At 39.4% G+C, this 20364-nt stretch overlaps 1 protein-coding gene across 7 annotated transcripts in view; it reads right to left on the reverse strand.

Moving 5' to 3' along the window:
- Positions 1 to 20364, reverse strand: part of relch (RAB11 binding and LisH domain, coiled-coil and HEAT repeat containing) — a 56236-nt gene that overhangs the window by 6493 nt on the left and 29379 nt on the right. For 2 of the 7 annotated variants that reach the window (XM_061921972.1, XM_061921976.1), the window contains 16 exons: positions 17309 to 17421; positions 17133 to 17223; positions 16759 to 16830; positions 16549 to 16689; positions 11540 to 11704; positions 11312 to 11459; positions 11084 to 11240; positions 10464 to 10587; positions 10335 to 10383; positions 10162 to 10241; positions 9922 to 10028; positions 9749 to 9848; positions 4617 to 4699; positions 1195 to 1258; positions 986 to 1124; positions 792 to 908 (listed from right to left, as the gene is read on the reverse strand). In XM_061921972.1, coding sequence (XP_061777956.1) covers positions 792 to 908; positions 986 to 1124; positions 1195 to 1258; positions 4617 to 4699; positions 9749 to 9848; positions 9922 to 10028; positions 10162 to 10241; positions 10335 to 10383; positions 10464 to 10587; positions 11084 to 11240; positions 11312 to 11459; positions 11540 to 11704; positions 16549 to 16689; positions 16759 to 16830; positions 17133 to 17223; positions 17309 to 17421 — 1750 coding nt within the window. Of the gene's footprint in view, positions 1 to 791; positions 909 to 985; positions 1125 to 1194; positions 1259 to 4616; positions 4700 to 6487; positions 6571 to 9748; positions 9849 to 9921; positions 10029 to 10161; positions 10242 to 10334; positions 10384 to 10463; positions 10588 to 11083; positions 11241 to 11311; positions 11460 to 11539; positions 11705 to 16548; positions 16690 to 16758; positions 16831 to 17132; positions 17224 to 17308; positions 17422 to 20364 lie in introns of those variants that run through there. The other 5 variants (XM_061921971.1, XM_061921975.1, XM_061921974.1 and 2 more) reach the window with 4 other exon arrangements.

Below are 20364 nucleotides of genomic sequence, written 5' to 3' on the forward strand. Positions count from 1 at the left end.
AATTAATTTTCAAAGTAATGCTGTACCACGTGTTCCTTTCTGTTTAGCAAGAGATGTAGTGAGTGCTCATAAGGAGGAAGTTGGTAATATCAAGCGCCTCATCAAATTATTGCCTTAATACTTTTCTCTGTTTGGAAGTGCCGTCTCAATGAGTCCAACTATAGGCTATAAATTCCAACAAGACTGTCTGAGCCAGCAACACCATATGGGACACAGACAGACCCCAGCTATATTTGTAATGATGTGAATGTACTTTTTTAGAGGCTGCGGTGCTTATGAGCACCATTACACTTCTAACTGGGACAGCACTTTGATATGACAATTTCGCCATGACCCACAGGAATGAACCTCTGGCCATGTGGGCGTGGTTCCCAGGGGAGACACAGCAAGACAGAAGTACGTGTGAAGACGGGAGACGTAGCAGGAGAGAAGAGAGGGATGACAAGGGAAAGCTATTCTGGGTAAGCGGAACAGAGGACCAAAGCTCAGTTGCTTTTCTCTCACGCTCTTCCTCTTGCAGCCTCCCTCATCCTCTCGTCTGCTTAACCAACCTTGTAATTACGTCTCGTCCAGAAATGGACGGGTGCACACTTTTTTCCCCTCCTTTCTCTTCTTGCCAAATGACAGCAGAACTCTGCCAAAACATACACATAACTGAACCACACACTGAGGCTACTTTTGATGCGCACCAGAAAGATGGCCGGTCACTCTTCAGAAAATTGCAGATAAACAATAATTAACCTCATTGAGTTAAAAAATAAAATAAAATAAATAAAAAGAAAAAAGGATACAGCAGCATGAGAGGGCGCTGTAGGCCTCAAACAGCTGGGTGGCGATGTCAATCCTCTTGTTCTCCACCACCTGGCTGTTGTTGGCCAGCGCCAGCTTGTGCAAGTTTGGCAGTACGACTGTATCAAAGAGCACATACGTTAAATAAACACCAAACCGCTCGTTTTTTCATTACATTTCAGGCACTTTTGCATACAGTCGTCTCTAAATCGAGGCTCTGCGTTGGGTCCGACCCGACCAAACGTCCTGATGATCTCCACGTGCAACGAATGCTGGTCTTGATACTGAGGGTCCTCCAGGAAGGACGCCAGCTGCATCTTGACACGCTCAAGCAGCTACACACACAAAACATTTGCACTAGTCACATGACCATTACCTACAATTACATAGATATTCAACTCTTACTTCTTTCTGTGTGACAGTTTCCATGATGGTACCAAAGGCAGGGATGGTGGATATCCTCACAGAGCTGCAAGAGAGCAACATACACATGGTAACGATATATTCATACCCACTGTGTTGTGTAGGTTATTACAAATTCTAATAAAAACCTGAATAAATGACCACATGCTTTCACAAATAACAATAAAGGGAAAATAGGTCTGGTCTGATGCCAGCTGCACAAACATAAATACAAGTTCTGCTGATGGCTGCTTGTTAGATTTTACAGCTTTTTTAATGTTTTGCTGATCTGGCTAAGAAGTTATGTTATTAATCATTAAAATGAAACTATCAGGCTGTAAAGCACCTTTTAACAGACATGACTTTATTACCATCCATACAAAAAACTGTTTAGAACAGCTTACTTTGCAACATAATATAGTATATTAGAACCATATTGAAAAGAACAATAATAATACAAGAATAACTTGTTAGATTTGGGAGAATTAAGGTGTAATATTATGAGAAAAAAACTGCAATTTTCAGTGTTTGAAGATGTTTTTTTGCAGGAAAAAAGTAGTCAATTTTGCAGGAATATAGTTTTAATAGTACACAATGTATATAATTTTAAGAGAAAAAAATCATAACAGTACATTGAAGTAAGATTATGTAAAAAATATGCAGCTTAATATAGTATTATCTGATGAATACGGTGCATGACTCTAAGGAGAGACATGGCTATTCACATTTGGGCTGCATTTTGAATAATTACCTCCACTAGGAAGCTATCTATTCGTTAGTTAGCAACATAGCGCAGATTTCGACTAAACCTTCAAGAAATGTCAGATAGAAAGAAGTGCTTAAATTTTGGGGTTGATCGGAATCACCGTCTGTTTTTTTTAAAGGATTCTTTACAATTGGGAGACAGGGCCTGGCGGGGTCTGCACTTGGTACTTTTCTTCATCTCATTATTCCCCCCCAAAATGTGAGCCTGATAGTCTTTCAAAATAATATATTCGACTGATTAGGGGTAACAGCTAAATTTAAAATTGTGATTATGGCTGCCATTTGTACAAACCCTGTTTCCATATGAGTTGGGAAATTGTGTTGGATGTAAATATAAACGGAATACAATGATTTGCAAATCATTTTCAACCCATATTCAGTTGAATATGCTACAAAGACATATATTTGATGTTCAAACTGATAAACATTTTTTTTTTTCCAAATAATCATTAACTTTAGAATTTGATGCCAGCACCACGTGACAAAGAAGTTGGGAAAGGTGGCAATAAATACTGATAAAGTTGAGAAATTCTATTCAAAAACTTATTTGGAACATCCCACAGGTGTGCAGGCTAATTGGGTGGGTGCCATGATTGGGTATAAAAGCAGCTTCCATGAAATGCTCAGTCATTCACAAATAGTGATGGGGTGAGGGTCACGAATTTGTAAGCAAAATTGTCGAACAGTTTTAGAACAACATTTCTCAACGAGCTATTACAAGGAATTTAGGGATTTTACCATCTACGGTCCATAAAATCATCAAAAGGTTAAGAGAATCTGGAGAAATCACTGCATGTAAGCGCTGATATTACGGACTGTTGATCCCTCAGGCTGTACTGCATCAAAAACCGACATCAGTGTGTAAATGATATCACCACATGGGCTCAGGAACACTTCATAAAACCACTGTCAGTAATTACAGTTGGTCGCTACATCTGTAAGTGCAAGTTAAAACTCTGCTATGCAAAGCAAAACCCATTTATCAAAAACACCAAGGAACGCCGCTGGCTTCGCTGGGCCTGAGCTCATCTAGGATGGACTGATGCAAAGTGGAAAAGTGTTCTGTGGTGTGAGGAGTCCACATTTCAAATTATATTTGGAAACTGTGGACGTGGTGTCCTCCGGAACAAAGAGGAAAATAACCATCCGGATTGTTATAGGCGCAAAGTTCAAAAGTCAGCATCTGTGATGGTATGGGGGTGTATTAGTGCCCAAGGCATCTGTGAAGGCACCATTAATGCTGAATGGTCCATACAGGTTTTGGAGCAACATACAGTATGTTGTCATCCAAGCAACGTTATCATGGACGCCCCTGCTTATTTCAGCAAAACAATGCCAAGCCACGTGTTACAACAGCGTGCTTTCGTAGTAAAAGAGTGCGGGTACTTTCCTGGCCCGCCTGCAGTCCAAACCTGTCTCCCATCGAAAATGTGTGGCGCATTATGAAGCGTAAAATACAACAGCGGAGACCACGGACTGTTGAACGACTGAAGCTCTACATAAAACAAGAATGGGAAAGAATTCCACTTTCAAAGCTTTTAACAATTAGTTTCCTCAGTTTCTCAAACGTTTATTGAGTTTTGTTAAAAGAAACGGTGATGTAACAGTGGTGAACATGCCCTTTCCCAACTACTTTGGCACATGTTGCAGCCATGAAATTCTAACTTATTATTTGCAAAAAAAAAAAAAAGTTTATGAGTTTGAACATCAAATATGTTGTCTTTGTAGTGCATTCAACTGAATATAGGTTGAAAAAGATTTGCAAGGTGGGAACACTTATTTAGACGTTAGGCGAAGGTCTGAGAGTTTTACTTGAGGCTACGAGAAAAGCAAAAACGTGGAATAAAGTATTTTTGTTGCTAAAACCAGGTGTTTTTTAATGTTTGGCTAGTTTGCAGGTATACCTAATGTTGTGCCTGGGTAAATCTATATAATGTTTATGAAGTGTATTTTCGATATTGTCTGGAAAAAAAATAGCGGCGATGATTTTAAAATACATATTTAAACGTTGTACTGTACCTTTTCTAAAGATAAATCATGATACTTTTGGAGTGGGCAGGGCGTGGTTTGATTTGCTATCTGGGAACACCTCCAGAATCAAACATCTTTCAGACAGACGGGCTATAAAAATGACTTGACGCAAAAATTATAACAAAGCATAATAATACTTATCATCTGGACCTGAAATAGGTGTTTTAAATGTAGATTAAAATGACAATAGGTCCCCTATAATGATAAACACAAATAATGCATTCAATATCCGTCCTAATTATTGTATGTTGATTTCAGACATAATGTTAAAATCTATAAAGAAGAACAGAAAATTTTTTAGGCATTACAACTGGGTTTATCCACAGTGACAATGTGATGAGCTGGGCTGCATTCCAACAGTGTGGCATCCTCATCTTATTTAAGAACAAAATTAATGATGAGAGAACAAGAAATGTATAAATGTAACCCACAGTAAAGGAATATTCAAGTAATTTAAAATGTCTCGCCAGTTACAGGGCTCACTGACTCATGGATTTTGGGAAAGACACAATGACTTCTTACTTTTCTTCCACATAATTTGTATAGTGGTAATGGATGTTGACAGTTTCTTGACACTGTTGGAATGCAGCCCGTTGGAAGACGGCGTTTTCTGTTGTTGAGCGACTCACAATTCAGGCCCATTGCACAGTGTTATAAGGGCTGGGGCCGCCCGTCGATCTACTAATGCTTCACTCATGCCTCGGAGAACCAACTGCAAACCCATCACATGGCAGAATGAGACAGGAAAGAAGGGGCAGGAGAGAGGGGATCGGAATAGTGAAAACAGAAGATAAAAAATGGAGAAAGTCATGGGTGAAAACCAACTGCGAGCTTTGTTAGGAGGAGGGCCCCAGCCTTAATGTATGAGTGGGAGTGAAGGATGCATGCTGGGAATGAACGATTTGGGCTGCATGCAACACACAACTGAGCAAAGTAGACCGAGGAAATGATGAAAGATGGCATGCATGCGAGCGCTGACTAATGAGGCAAGTGATGCTATGCTTGATCTTATATAGGAGCAAACCTCAGGGTATATTGAAAAGATCTTGCACATTGACAGCATCAGGCGATTATCCGCATGTGCCTTTTACACCAACCGAACCAGGATATTGAAGAATAAAACAACAGAGCAACAATTGCTTTTATCACAACAGAGCAGTGTCAGGTGTAGAGATGCAACAATTGTACATTTTGACAGTACGAATATATTCGAAGTAATAATCACGGTTTCACGATTGTTATGCATAATTAATTTCGCAACAAAATGTTTTTATAAAATAACGCAGACATTCCTTAGAGATAATGATGTGTTATTTACTACTGTCTGAAATAACAGTAACCAAATAACATTACAACAACAGTTCAAAACAATAAATAAGAACAATATTATTAATAAAAAAAATATTGTATTATCAATAAGATTAAAGTTAACTTTATTGATCGCCCATGGCATAATGTCACTGTGAGTAATAAACATCTATGCTTATTTTTTAATTTTTAATAACCTAATTTATGCTGTTAATAACTAGAATGCACGTAATTAGTAATTCTACAAACTATTGATGTTAATATAGTGTTTTACACTTGCTATAATAACTTCTTATGTCTATAGTTTATTCAACACAGACAGGAAGAAGCAATCTCCAATGTTAAATGGTCACTGAATGAAGCCCTTGACAGTAGTACAGAGTACCGTTTTTTTAACACTAAACTGACTCAACGCTCAGCTACTGAATGTAAGTGACACTTTTTTTTTTAAATTCTTCATGAAGTAACTTGCCACTAACATTATTTAACTCAGTTATAATGTGTTACCTTTACTTTGGTGTGTAAAGCTAAACCACATTGGACATTAGACCATTCAGTCTTTTTAGGCAGGCCGCTTTTGCAAATGGGGGAGCCAACTTCCGCAATGATTCCGGGTCATTTTTAAGTACCCGAGATGTTGTCAGACAGCTGACTTCATCTTTTTTTTTTTGGTTTATATTGAGTGAGGAGGACTGAAGCACACAGTATAGTGGAGCCTTTGTGATTAAATAATTTTGACAGTTTTAATCACGGTTAATAGTAAAACTGGTTATCCCTAGTCAGGTGTTAAACTTCACCCCGATACCAGCATTGACTGTATTCCACCATTTTGCATTTGTGCCATTTTTACAGAAAAAAAAAAGGTGGAAAAATTCTGGCTTTAAACAGACTGTCGTCCCTTCTACGGTCTTTGTTCTTTATGAATGGAACCAACACGTTCACGTTGTGTCTGATCCACGTCTCAAAGCGCACTAACACTGTATAAAAGGCACTGGTGGATAAATACTTGTTACTTGTCTGGCTCTGATGCAGCCGTTTTACTGGATCTCTGCGTAAAAGAGATCAAATTCAGAGTGATGTTGCTCCAGACACGCTGACTGCTTCAGTATGATGACTGTCGGGCAGCAAAGAGAAGGGGGGAGAGAGACGCGGCGCAGGTTGACTTGTTACTGTTGTCGGTTGTTCCACTTACATTTCAGGGTCGGAGGACAGTGTGATGAGAGCCGGCACCACTCTCTGAGCTACCAGCGTCTCATTCACCCCCTTCACCAGCAGCTGCTCGGGTGGGACAGAGGCAAACGTGACGTCACATAGGAGAGCGGGGGTGGAGGGCATTGGACAAGAACGAGCAACACCGCCGATACAGAGAATAATAATAAGAGTGAAATAATGCGAATAAGATGGTGAACATAAAAATAAGCAGCAACAAAGAACCACTGCACTACACAAACATTGTTACCTTAAATAAACATGACTACGTGGGCTCTGAGCACAGACTCCAGGTCAGATTGAATTCTATTTAAACTAGTCAACAATACACAACTCTTATCCAGAGTCTGTGGCAGATCGCCACGTTTAACTTAGGTTTGCAGGACAATAGTAGACAGTTACAGAACAGTACACATTATGGGATGGTGACATGAAGAGGGGGAGCACTTCACAATAATAAAAAAAAAAAGAACATGGATATAGCTGAGCACCCCTCCTCCCAAAATTTAAGCTCAACAAAGGCCTGGTTCCACTGTTACAACTAGACCTTCAACACTCCGCTTATTTGTTACACTTCAGTTACATTACTACATTTGTCAAACTCAGCTGCATTAAGGAGGGAAAAGTAGAAACAGATATCTTGCTTAAAACAAATAAAGTATTAGATTACCTGAATGACCTGTACTACTGAAAATATGATTTAAAAAAACATTCACAGTAACATGCATCCAATTAAATTGCTTTCCAAAACTATTTTGCTGACTGCAGCTTTTCAGTGACACATAAGCAGATATTTATGTGGTGAGGTTTGAGTGCAGTAAAAAGCCTGATCAGATTTGGGAGGTACTAGTAATACAGTGGAACTTAGGCCACGATTAAAGGCTTCAGGGATTTTTTGCATTACATTTGTAGCTAAATATTAAACGCCAGCAATAGCCATCAAAGATGAAACAGTTATATGCAGCAAAACATTTGGTTGCAAATACTGAACAACACTGTTAGTTATACATTAGGACACAGTTCATTACATACAATGGAACCTTCAAAGTCAAGCAACATTTTCTGGAAGATGCATGCCTTTTAAGTAAAAACAGAAAACTAAGGCATCTAAATTATTACCACAAACATTTGTTTGTTATGCATTTTGTGTATAGAAGTTATGTCAAAGGGATCAAGGGTGACGATAACCATATAAATAAAACAGTGGCAATAGAGAAACACACTCCTCAACATTTCCAATGCTTTTTGAAGAAAGTATATATTATCACAAAAAGGTGAGTAGGTTAGAGTTTTATTATACTGCAGTTAACTTTTCTCAATACTTTGATTGACAGTTAAAAAAAAGATACCCTAAACATTGTAAAGTAAAACGTTTTTTTAATAAAGATAACACATTGCTCCTTGACTTAACATCTAGTTGACCTAGAGGGAAAATCGTTTTAAAATTAGAGAGTAACTTTGAAGATGGTGTTTAACTTTGAAGATTCCACTAGACTGTAGGACACAGGTGTCAAACTCAAGGCCCGTTGGTCAGATCTGGCCCGCCATGTAATTTTATGTGGTGTGCGAAAGCCTGGAAATAATGTGTCAAAGCACTTCATCTTTCTTACTGAATGTATTCGTTGTTTCACTTTGGACAGAAAAATTGCACGTACTGCATACAATTGCTTGACTTTTGACTTTTATATCTCAACATGCAAAAAGCATTATATTAACATATACTACAAAAACATAGGGATGTAACGTTTTAAAATATCATGGTACGATATTATCACAGTATTAAGACCACATACTCGATATCATTGCTGTATATGTCCAAAAAAAAAAGCTTGGTATAATGCCACAGTGTGTAAAATAAAGTAGCATTAGAATAGAGACGCTTGGTGTAATTGACACAAACATAATGCTAAAATGTTCTAATCATATTTTTTACTACAAACAAGTATTTTCTATGTTCAAATAACTGTGCAGGAACATCTACTGTTTCAAGCAAATGTTAAAAATAATGACTCACAGTGGATGTCTTTAATGTAACAATGTAAACATCAAGTTCAACACTTATGTAAAACAATGTAAAAAATGGTGTCATTCACCTTTTACATTATGGGAAGCGGTGTCCTCTACAGTGGTATTTTATCGTGTCAGTCTGGAAAATAATATATAATAAACCAACTATATAACTTAAATTAATGTAAACATCTCACAAGTTTGGCTTTGCTGGCTTCAAATATATTTTCTGTGTGATGGTTTGAGGTGGTAACTTGTCCAGCCCTGCCTTCCACCAGAGTGTAGATGGAATACGCTCCTTCGACATCCATAGGCTAGCAGTTGAGAAATAAATGGATGGATTGAAGATGTATGTTTCCAGTAGTTTTTTAGTTTACTCATGTTTCTACTCATGTTTCCCGTGTTGAATTTTTTTCTTTCATTTGTGATTTCACGCCGTGCAGTGACTCGCAACCGGCTGGCTCTGTGTCGCCTTGGAAACACTCAAAACGAAAGTGGCGCGCTTCTCTTTGCCAGAACCCAAAACTCCCGCTCAAGGTTATGTTTTGGCCTGGGCTTCATTGTCTGATTGACAGCAACATGACTCAACCAGTTATGGACAGATTTAAAGTACCAAAAACAATTAATGTAAACTACGACGAGTACGAGCTCACTTTACTTCCTGCTTACGGAGTCCAACGCCCCCATCTTGCCGTTCCTGCGCTGCACAGACGATTCTGGGAGATGTAGTTTATTTACAGACCCGGCCAATGCTAAAACGCCAGAAAAAAACTACACTCACCAAGTTTTCGTTGGATACCATCACACGTTACGGTATTAGTGAGAAGACTTTAAAACCGAAATACAGTAGTATTTAAAATACCGTTACATCCCTGATAAAAATGTTTTGTTAAAGCAAAAAAAAATGCTTAAATATCTACCTATCAACGGGATTTATAATTTCAAAGCATGTTATCCATCTATTTGATTGTAAAAAAATACAATAAACAAATGCATAGGCAATTGTGTAATAAGATCATGAAGCGATTACACATCAATATTGATATATAATTACTGTTGCAAATGGCCCTCTAAGGGCATCATAACTGTGATGTGGTCCCTTTATTAAAAAGAGTTTGACACCCTTGCTGCAGACTAAACATGATCAATACAATGTTTATCACATACAACAAATGTATGCTACTATTAAAAAACACTTTACCTTTTTTCTTGAATTTACATTAATTTTATTCTTTACCTCAAACATCCATGCTGAAGTACATCGGACCAAAGCAGAGGTGTGTACCACGCCGTACCACAGGACAGTCAGCAGTAACTCATGGTACACGGGATTGGCACTTAAACAAACAATCATGCATTCATTTTGATTGAATTTGACTCAAGCTGTGTGTTTGTGTACATTAGACTCACCCAAGCTCTACAAAAGAAGCTTTTAGGCTGCCGAGAGGTGCATGAGACAACGACAGGGTTGTCATAACGTCTTCTAAGAAACCCACCAACAACTTTCGATCTTCCTCCTTTGCAGTTGAAAAAAACAAAACAAATACATGTAATTGCAAAAGGAACAATTAATTAATGGAGGTATAACAACTTACTACTGTCAATAAGTAGAGCTTCCACATTATAGCATTGTGACAAAATACTATATACCTGGTTGTAACAAGTCAGTACTCCTGTGGCATATATGGGAACAGTGGCTTTGGTAAGAATACCATTCCCTGCTGAAGCATCTAAACCACAACAGACATAGAGATAGCCTTACTTTTTGGCTTCGTTGCATAGTTGAGTATAGAATGACAAGTTAGAACATGCTGCAAACTCACCAATATTCTCTTCAGACAGACGAAGAATCTCTTGGAATTGTGGTTTAACCTGCAAAATGTAATTTCATAAATACAGTAGTGAATATGAGAATGGACACGCTGCAGAGACATTAGACAGATATGACCCACCTTAGTGTTGGTGAAAATTTTTCCAAAGGTCCGACAGAACCTCCAAAAGAAGCGTGAAAACTCGTGGACGCAGGTTGTCGAGGTGACGTTGATGCAACCCACAATCTCTATAAGTTGAGGAAGCCTGCAGAAGAAGAATAAAATAGAATACATGTCCTATACGGGTTACAGTAATACCGTGTTTATCGCTGTCAATTGGTTCCGGAAATTACTGCAATAAATTAATAGGAATCATTAATTATAAATGAAAATGTAATAAAACAAATGTTTACAACCTTCTAAATAAATTGTTCAACATTATGAGAGCCATCTAGATATGAAATAATACACTTTAGTGATCTTTACACTATTTTAATCCAATACAGTAATGCTACCTGAGGCAGAGCCAATCAGTGGCCACAATACCGAACAGTGTGATCCGATTGGTTTAGTCTCCTCTCGTGGTCAAAACTGCTGTGTACTGTTTGTATTTTGATCATTTTTATGCTTGAAAACAATTAAATTACCGCAACAATTGTGTAGAATATGTTTTAAAAACAACCAAAAATCCACAATGTGGCAAAGGACGACTGTATTTTGATCTATGCATGTACTTAAAGTACTGTATGTATAGTTCTCACAGTTGGTTGACCACCCAAAGCAGGCTTTCCCAACCGGTGGTTCCTTCATGCTCTAACTGGTGGTCATAGAGAAGAAGCAGGGCACTGAGCATTTCTCTGCTGCCAATGATGGTTGCCACATCCTGGAGGGAGGAGGCTGGTCTTGGGAATCGAGTTACTGCAGAAAAAAAACACAGAAAATAAATATACTTAATGAAAAAAAAGAAACCCCCGCCCCAAATGTCATACCTTCTATTGCAGGTATGTCCCCGGGGAGTTTAGCTCGGCTGATGAACGGTGCATTCTGTAGCACCACAGCAAACAAAGGAGGAATCAGACTCTGCAGGGCAGACAGGAACACGTGCAACTTGTGTTCATCCAGGCCATGTTCCCCCTGCTACACAACAACATACAGTATAATGAATAAATGATGATGTGCACGCCAAACACATGACGTAATGCAAAATCAGCACACACCTTGAGGAGTGTCTCTATACGTGCTAAGAGAGAAGGGATGAGCAAAGTCTGTAGGGATCCCAATTCTGTTGTCCAGGCGGCGAATGCAGGGATGAAGACCTGATGGACGGCACTGACCACCCGTTCTGAGGGGTCGTTGAGTGAGAGCAGCATCAGCTCAAAACCCTGAAATAACAAAGACAATCGGACAAAAATCCATGAATGTGTTTTTCCATTTTTATCAACACATTTTAGGGATTTTCGATGCTTTCAACTATGTGGAAACGATTTGGGGAAGGCCCTCATAAATTTTAGCACGGCTGATCCCTAGTGCAGTAAGACATGGTTAGAAGGGTATATTGACTCTCGGCAGTTTTAGCACTCTAACACATTCAATGTGCAGAATTGTATGTTTGATTAATTTTTTAAATGTTGGCCATTTAATATATTGGATGTTGGATCTAATGATACCTCCGCATTGATGCCTGTCTGTCTCTGTGTGTATGCTCCCGCATTTGATAAAATACCTTTTTTTTTTACAAAACTGCAAATTGACGCTGCTTTAAAACTGACTTGAATCAATGTAGACAACGTTTAGCTGGCGGGCTGACTGACTTTGGCTAAAATGACAATTAAAAGTTATTTTTCACAAGTTAATCTCTCTCAAAAACAAAGCCCGTTTTGCAAAATGAGCAATGTATTAATGTTTCTAACAAGAATAAGAGGAAATATCCTCACTACATTCTCATGCACTAAATTAGTCTGGTTTCTCAAATAGTTAGGTTTTTTGTATTTTCACACTAATGTGTAAAGTCCAATTGTCCATGCACACTTTTTAATGCGACTATTAGTCATAGGCAGTGTGCCTCCTGTACACTAAGAGGCGCTTATTTCCTTATTTAATTTATTTATTTTCCAGTTGACCTATAAGACATAACACCAGGTGTCTGTCGTTTCTAACGCTGTGTTGAGATGTCTGCTGTAATGTTGACACAGATTAGAAATATTACTTCTCTATTGGCTATGCTGATGTTAAATAGCAGACAGCACCAAGAAATGATCTTGGATTGTGCTACAAACATGACGCTACTACCAAGAACGTGTCGGAGCGGATGCAGGTCTGAAGTAAAAAAAGACAGATGGCAGAGAGTTTTTTGGAAGCAATTTTTGGACCGAGATTCATGAAAACAAAACTTTTGAATGTCTCGGAGTTCATTCATATGGCAGCAAAGGCTCTGTGAATTGAGGTAAGGAGTCTTAAATCCCAAGGAAAAGAGCGTTCGTGCCCCGACTGGATAGTGTTCCAGATGAACTGGGTTACTATTGTTCTGGACTATCTTGCCAGTTGTTTGGGGTACAGAGTTATTGTTAATCAGTTTGGAAATGCTGCGTAAAGAGGCTTGTGTACGCTGTATTATTTTTCTTTTAATTTATAATACATGTGTTATGGTCTTTCATATTTTGTCCGAATTAAAATGGCATTCAACATTTCCTTAGTCACCTTATTAAATAAATCTCTTTCTTATTTTCTAACTTCGACACACTAAAAAATGTTATTTTAATTTGAGAAGCAAATTAACAGTCTCCTCTTCATTACAATAGTTGCCGTTATCTGCTTCCAGTTTATATCCCATCCTTTGAGGCTGGCACATGCACGTCACAAAGGGTGCCCTTGACCGCACCCCTACATCAATAATCCAGGTGTGTTAGTCTGACTGTTCAAAAACCGAACATGATCGGATTAACTGGTTTCCATGGGCTATAGGATGCTCACTTAAAGCCAAACTATTCGAGAAATCGGACTAATTTAATGCATCAAGGTTGGCGAAGTTTTTGCAAGTGACCCACTTCCGCCCGGAAAAACACAAGTGAAGACGTCATGACTATTGTGGAAAAATATAATTGTCGGCAACAAATTTTACTGTCAACATTTGTTGCGTTACTCGGTTGGTAAAGCAGACGTGCCAGTAACCTGAGGGTTCCCGGTTCGATCCCCGGTTTCTGCCATCCTCGTGACATCTGTTGTGTCCTTGAGCAAGACACTCCCACTTTGCCCGTGATCGGTCATTGTTTGGGCCTTGCATGGCAGCTTCCCCCATCAGTGTGTGAATGTGTGTATGAGTGGGTGAATGTGGATATAATATCAAAGTGCTTGGAGTACCTGGAAGGTAGAAAAGCGCTATACAAATCCATCCATCCTTTTCCTAACGCTTATTCCCCTTGGGGTCGCTGGTGCCTATCTCAGCTACAATCGGGCGGAAGGCGGGGTACATCCTGTACAAGTCGCCACCTCATCGCAGGCGCTATACAAATACAACCCATTTACAATTTAATCGTAGCATTATAGCAGCCTGGCTGCTAAAGTTAAGGAGTTTTGAGATTTCAAGCTTAGAGTGCACCACAAGGCTAATGAAAGTGTGTGTGCATGTAGGAAGAGCAGCTGCAAATGAGGAAAGTTCAGCCCGTTGCTGTTGGCTTTGTTAATAAATAGAAAGTTGATTCATTGCTACATGTTTACAAAAATATGGACTATTGTCAAGGCTAGAATCCATTTACATTGTTTCTTATGGAGAAGTTTGCTTCAATATACAAAGTTTTGTACCTACAAACCCTATTCAAGGACAATTTAAGTTTGTAAATCGAAGTTGCATTGTTTCATATGGTGCTCACACAATAGTGAAAACTAGAAGAACGAGAACAATATCTGATATCAGATACTTAAACGGGAAATGCACTTTTTGGGGATTTTTGCCTATCATTCAAAATCCTTATGTAAGACAAGCACATGTTTTTTCTATGTTTATGCATTTTATATAGTAAATAAATGTTATCAAAAGGTCGCTAACAATGGGAGTTGCTCTATTCTGCCTATAAAGCCCTTTAAAAAACATATAAAAACCTCCATCAAGTTTTCATATGCTGTAAGTTTATGTGTATTTTTAATTTTCCTGAGGGAACTCTCCTGAAGGAATCAATAAAGTACTATCTATCTATCTATCTATCTATCTATGTAATGTATTAACAGACACATTCATAATAATGTGTAATATTTACGTATTGTGCTTATATTAAGCATACGGCGAGACAATTTCAAAACTGCATCACACTCGCTTTTTCAACATCACTGATTACTATTCACTGTAGACTTCATGAGAGACAACAGACAAAATACAACATCACTTACTGTACAACATCTGATGTCAGTGGGATGCTGACTGATATGATGTTGAAATATTCCCATTTATATTGATATTTGAAGAATGACTCACAATCATCGCGAAGAAAAAAGAGGGTTGGAACCAAGTGTCTTTTGGTGTCTTTCTCGCCATTTCCAGGTCTAATTTGGTTGTCAAAGATGACAGCGTCATTCTTCTACTATCAAGGTAAGAGGTATTATTTATGATCTAGAATCAACTTTCAGGACCACTTAGGCTAGACAGCAGCTCACCAGCGAATGATGTCAACATAGCCACATAAGCGAGCCACCCCTCTGTGATCAAGACACTGCTGTAATAGTTTGTCTACTTGGTTAGAATTCAAGTCACGTAAATGGAGTATTGTTGGTGCCTTTTTGTTGGTCATTTAGAGGGCTTAATGGGCAGAATAGAAGATCATTGACTCAATTATAAGCTGACTTTTATTTTATTTTATTTACGAGTTAAAATGCATTCTAAAATAAATCATTCATCTTCTTGTCTCTCCAAATGATTTTAAACAATAGACAAAATTCTGAAAAAAAAAGGGAAGTTCCCCTTTAATATAGGAAAAGGGTTGGATCAAATAAGTATGGCTTCTTGTCATGACACGGAGTCGAACCTTCGTTTCCTCGGCGGCTGGAGCTGCGTGCGCCTTTGCTGACAGTGCGATCAGACACGCCCTCGCTCGTGCTGAGCGCAGCACGCCCACGCAGCAACGAGCCTGAACTCAATCAAGAATCAACACACCTGGACTTGATGAAAGGGAGCAGCATAAAGACCAGCAGACCCGCGGAACCTTTGCCAGAACGTCGCTAACCTTCCCGTAAGCATCACGTCTGGCATTCGCTTCCCCGTGGTTTCCTCGCCTTTGCTTTGCTCTCTCTCCATGTATCCCTGGTTCATGTTCCTTTGTGTTTTCACAGTGACTCCCCTGTCTTCCGTGATCGTGCCAAGTCACTCGATATTCATCTGGATTCCTGACTGCCCTCCTCGATCCACGACCATCCCTGGTCGGACCCGGACCACGCTGCCTCGCTCATGCCCACGACCTCTTGCCTGTCCACAAACTGCCTCCTCGCCTTGCCCCTCGTGATTCGATGAAAGATTCAATCAACGCTCACAGACAACAACGCTTGGTAACATTTACATTACTAATATTACACATAGCCCACATTCATACACAAAGTGTAGCATACACACGCCACGTATTCATCAAAGGTTTAAAATAAACCTTGTAAACCGCAGTTCTGCCCTGGTTGTCGCCTCCTTCCCTTCTCTGAACACAACACTTCTTCCGACTTAAGATTGTTTTATTATGTGATTGTTTTACTCTGCGGGCTTCACGGTGGAAGAGGGGTTAGTGCGTCTGCCTCACAATACGAAGGTCCTGAGTAGTCAGGGTTCAATCCCGGGCTCGGGATCTTTCTGTGTGGAGTTTGCATGTCCTCCCCGTGAATGCGTGGGTTCGCTCCGTGTACTCCGGCTTCCTCCCACCTCCAAAGACATGCACCAGGGGATAGGTAGATTGGCAACAATAAATTGGCCCTAGTGTGTGAATGTGAGTGTGAACGTTGTCTGTCTATCTGTGTTGGCCCTGCGATGAGGTGGCGACTTGTCCAGGGTGTACCCCGCCTTCCGCCCGATTGTAGCTGAGATAGGCACCAGAGCCCCGCGCGACCCCAAAGGGAATAAGCGGTAGAAAATGGATAGATGGATGCTTTACTCTGCTTATAAACTTTTAATATAATTCAACTAAAATAATTGCTTCATTCATTTACGTATGGAGGGGAATTGTAGTGGGGAAAAAAGTTATATTTCTCAGCAAATAAATACCTGAGGGTACTTGTCAGCATCATCTATGTAACCCATGATAATCCCAAGACTCTTGACCACAGCTTCTCTGACCATGTCAGCCTTGTCATCAGCGAGCATCTGCTGCAGCATGGACAACACAAGCGAACTGCGAATTTCCTTCTGCGGGGATACAATTTTTTTAAACAGTCCAATCAGCTTGTTTTAAAATGGATATGAATGACACCTTACAGGCAGATATGGTGCTAAAGCGCCACAGGCCTCGGCCACAAGGAGTCTCCTCTCTGGATATTTGTGGGTAATCTGCAAAAAAGTGGGTAGGAAGGGGAAACTCAGGAACAGAAGGCAAATGGAGCAAAACTGGCACGAAATGCAAGTATCATCAAACTGCTGAGCCTGTGGAAAGTGCGATTTGTTTTTCTGAAGAGGTTCTCAGTCTCCAAAACGGTAGAATGCTGCTGTTGCCATGGAAGCAGGCTCAAAAATGTGTTAAGATAGAACTTAACAAAAAAAAAAAAACTATATTGTGATTAATGTAAAGGGGAATTGATTTTTTGGAACAAAACTTGGTGTAAAATGTTGACATTTCCCTTCAGAGCCTGTACCTGTTCCCAGCACTGAGGAAGCATCTCTGCCTCAACACGCGTGGGACCAACGTGCCTCGCAAACGCAACACATCCTGTCAGGATCATTTGTCTTTGAAAACAAACACAGAAACACAGCACTACATCAAATTCAACCAGACATATGTGCAACAGTTGACATGTTACAATTTGCACACCTCTGCTCGTCATCTGGTCTCTTGATTAGGTTAAAGAGAATGTGGAGAAGCTGGTCTCTCTCTTTGGACTCGGGGTGAAGGCAGGCGGTGCACAGGATGAGAGGAATCAGCTCCTGAAGTAAAAAATAGACAACGAGAAGAGTCTGTGTGAATTTCAGTGACTGCAGAGCGACTGTACGGTCACGGCTGCAGCATACAGGGAAATGACAGTCAAGCAGGAAATAAAATGGGGAATGCTGCCCATAGGAAGCCATATATTAGTGAACGAGCTGCCTTGCTTAAATAAAAATCCCTCTTCAAAAGTTCATACAAAGTTCATGGACCCTGCAGCCAGAACAGAGCTTGCCTTTGATGCAAGGCGCCCATAGCCAAGCTGTGGTAAGCCCTACATTCCCGCCACACATACACACACCCAAATTAGAGAGTGCATACTGAGTTATAAATGTGTTGGTTTTTTTCCGTGATATTTTTCCTGCCTCAGTGTTGGAAGAGCGGACAAAACCCCAACACCCGATTGGATTGACAGAGTAGCTTTGGATAAAGATAGGCTGTAATGAGTCAATAACTGACCTAGCCCTGCATGTGAAGCAAACATGTAAAAAGTACAAATACCTGTATTTATTTCATGTTAAGTGGTGTCTAGTTCAAGTGACAAACAACAAATGACCATTTGTTCTGTGACATTTAACAAGAACTGCCTTTTGCTATAATGATCATTCACAGGTTTACACAGCACAGGCCTTAATTTAAAGGGAGGGGAACGTTTTTTTTATGGGGCACATGGAACTGATACAAGATACATATTATGGGCAGGTAGAGTAACCCAGCCAGGAACCAGGAACTCTCTCTGCTTAAGGGACTCTATATTCAAGTGTCAGTATTCATTCATGGGGTTATGCTGCTCACTACTTTTACTTGATTCATGTAATCAAATACATATATTATACTGTATGTTGTATAACAGCAAGTTTATATCACCAAGTATGTGAACTTAATAATAATAATCACTTTTGGTAATTGTTTGTGCCTGGAAATGTTTTTTTTCCACCTAAAAAACCATACAAGAATCTAAGGTTCAATATTTGGACATTACACATGCTGTCCTGCATGTAGCATTTAAAATAAGATTAAAATTGTACAGATGCATGTTTCCAACCAATTAAATTGTTTCATTGGTGAAATGTATTTATTTATTTATTAATTATAATGGAAAAAAATTGCAAGACAAAAATTACACTAAGTATGATGGACATGAACATGGCAGCTCCCGCCATCAGTGCGTAAATGTGTTTGTATGAATGGGTGAACGTGGAAATAGTGTCAAAGCCCTTTGAGTGCCTTGAAGGTAGAAAAGCGCTATACAAGTATAACCCATTTACCATTTACCAGTGCACTAAAATGTTGGAAAACATGCACTCATGCAATATGGCATATGCTATGCTCATACCTACTCAGTGGCCTAGTGGTTAGTGTCCGCCCTGAGATCGGTAGGTTGTGAGTTCAAACCCCGGCAGAGTCATACCAAAGACTATAAAAATGGGACCCATTACCTCCCTGCTTGGCCCTCAGCATCAAGGGTTGGAATTGGGGGTTAAATCACCACTGCCTACTGCTCCCCGCACCTCCCAGGGGGTGATCAAGGGTGATGGTTCAAATGCAGAGAATAATTTTGCCACACCTAGTGTGTGTGTGTGTGTGTGACTATCATTAAAGTTAAAGTACCAATGATTGTCACACACACTAGGTGTGGTGAAATTTGTCCTCTGCTTTTGACCCATCCCCTTGACCACACCCTGGGAAGAGAGGGGAGCAGTGGGCAGCAGCGGTGCCGCGCCCAGGAATCATTTATGGTGATATAACCCCCAATTCCAACCTTTGATGCTGAGTGCCAAGCAGGGAGGCAATGGGTCCCATTTTTATAGTCTTTGGTATGACTCGGCCGGGGTTTGAACTCACAAGCTACCGACCTCAGGGTGGACACTCTAACCACTATGCCACTGAGTAGGTACTTCAAGTACTACACTACACATTTTACTAAGAAAAATAACACTTATACAAATATGAAACATAATTTTTTCCATCAATGACCAATTGCATGTTGTTTTTCCCAAATGCTGTGCTGACAATTGAAATATTTGATGCATTATATAATGAACAACATTTGCTCTTTATTTATGTGGATATAATTCTATGTTGACAAATGCATATGCAAGTACTTCTACTTCAACTTAGGAAAATGTAGTAACAGTACTGACAAGATAAATAAACACAATAACTATCTCCATTGATTGCATGTAAAACTGTCTGGTAAATGTTTAAATTGCTAGTAGTAAAGGAAATTTTAACTGGCAATTTGGCACTCATGTTAAATTCAGGTAGAATACTTTTATGTAAAACCGCAAGTAGCCACAAGGGGAAGAGACAGACATTTTGGCTTGGTATGGAGGAGCAATTATGTCATATTTACACTTTATAGTGCCCATTGGAAAATGGTCTAATTGGGGGAAAAATATGAACAAATTACAGATTTGAGATTCATTAAATGTATTTTTGAATTTACAATGAATGATTTGCCCTTGATGGCCTAGGACATCTTAAGATTTACACACCCCAACTTTTGGTAACAATAGTCCGATTAGTTGTGATAAATTAAAATAGTGGATTATATTACAACGTAACACATTGCTGTCACATATCAATTCAGTTCCCACTACAGAGGCTGACATCTCAAATGTTTAGATTTATAATTTGATCACAACATTTCTGAAAAAAATATTTCGTTTAATGATTGACACTGTCGGATAAAAAGGGCCAGGTGGCAGGCGGTGTTTCAAAACGCCATTCCACCGTTTCAAACACCTTTTGTTCTGAAAAGAATAAAGGTGTGTCTCAGAGCATGCACAGGTAAGATATTCAAGTTGCAATAAGGAACTGCTTTGAGTGTCATGACTAATGGCTATAACGGACGGTGTGCAAAGTCCACTTCTCATAATGCCTCAGTGTTCTGAAAGCGTACGTTTTTGCCATTCTTGCACTTCAGTTTGTTGTTCTTAGTT

Source organism: Nerophis ophidion, linkage group LG15 (genome assembly GCF_033978795.1).
Source record: "Nerophis ophidion isolate RoL-2023_Sa linkage group LG15, RoL_Noph_v1.0, whole genome shotgun sequence".
Lineage (NCBI taxonomy): Eukaryota > Metazoa > Chordata > Actinopteri > Syngnathiformes > Syngnathidae > Nerophis > Nerophis ophidion.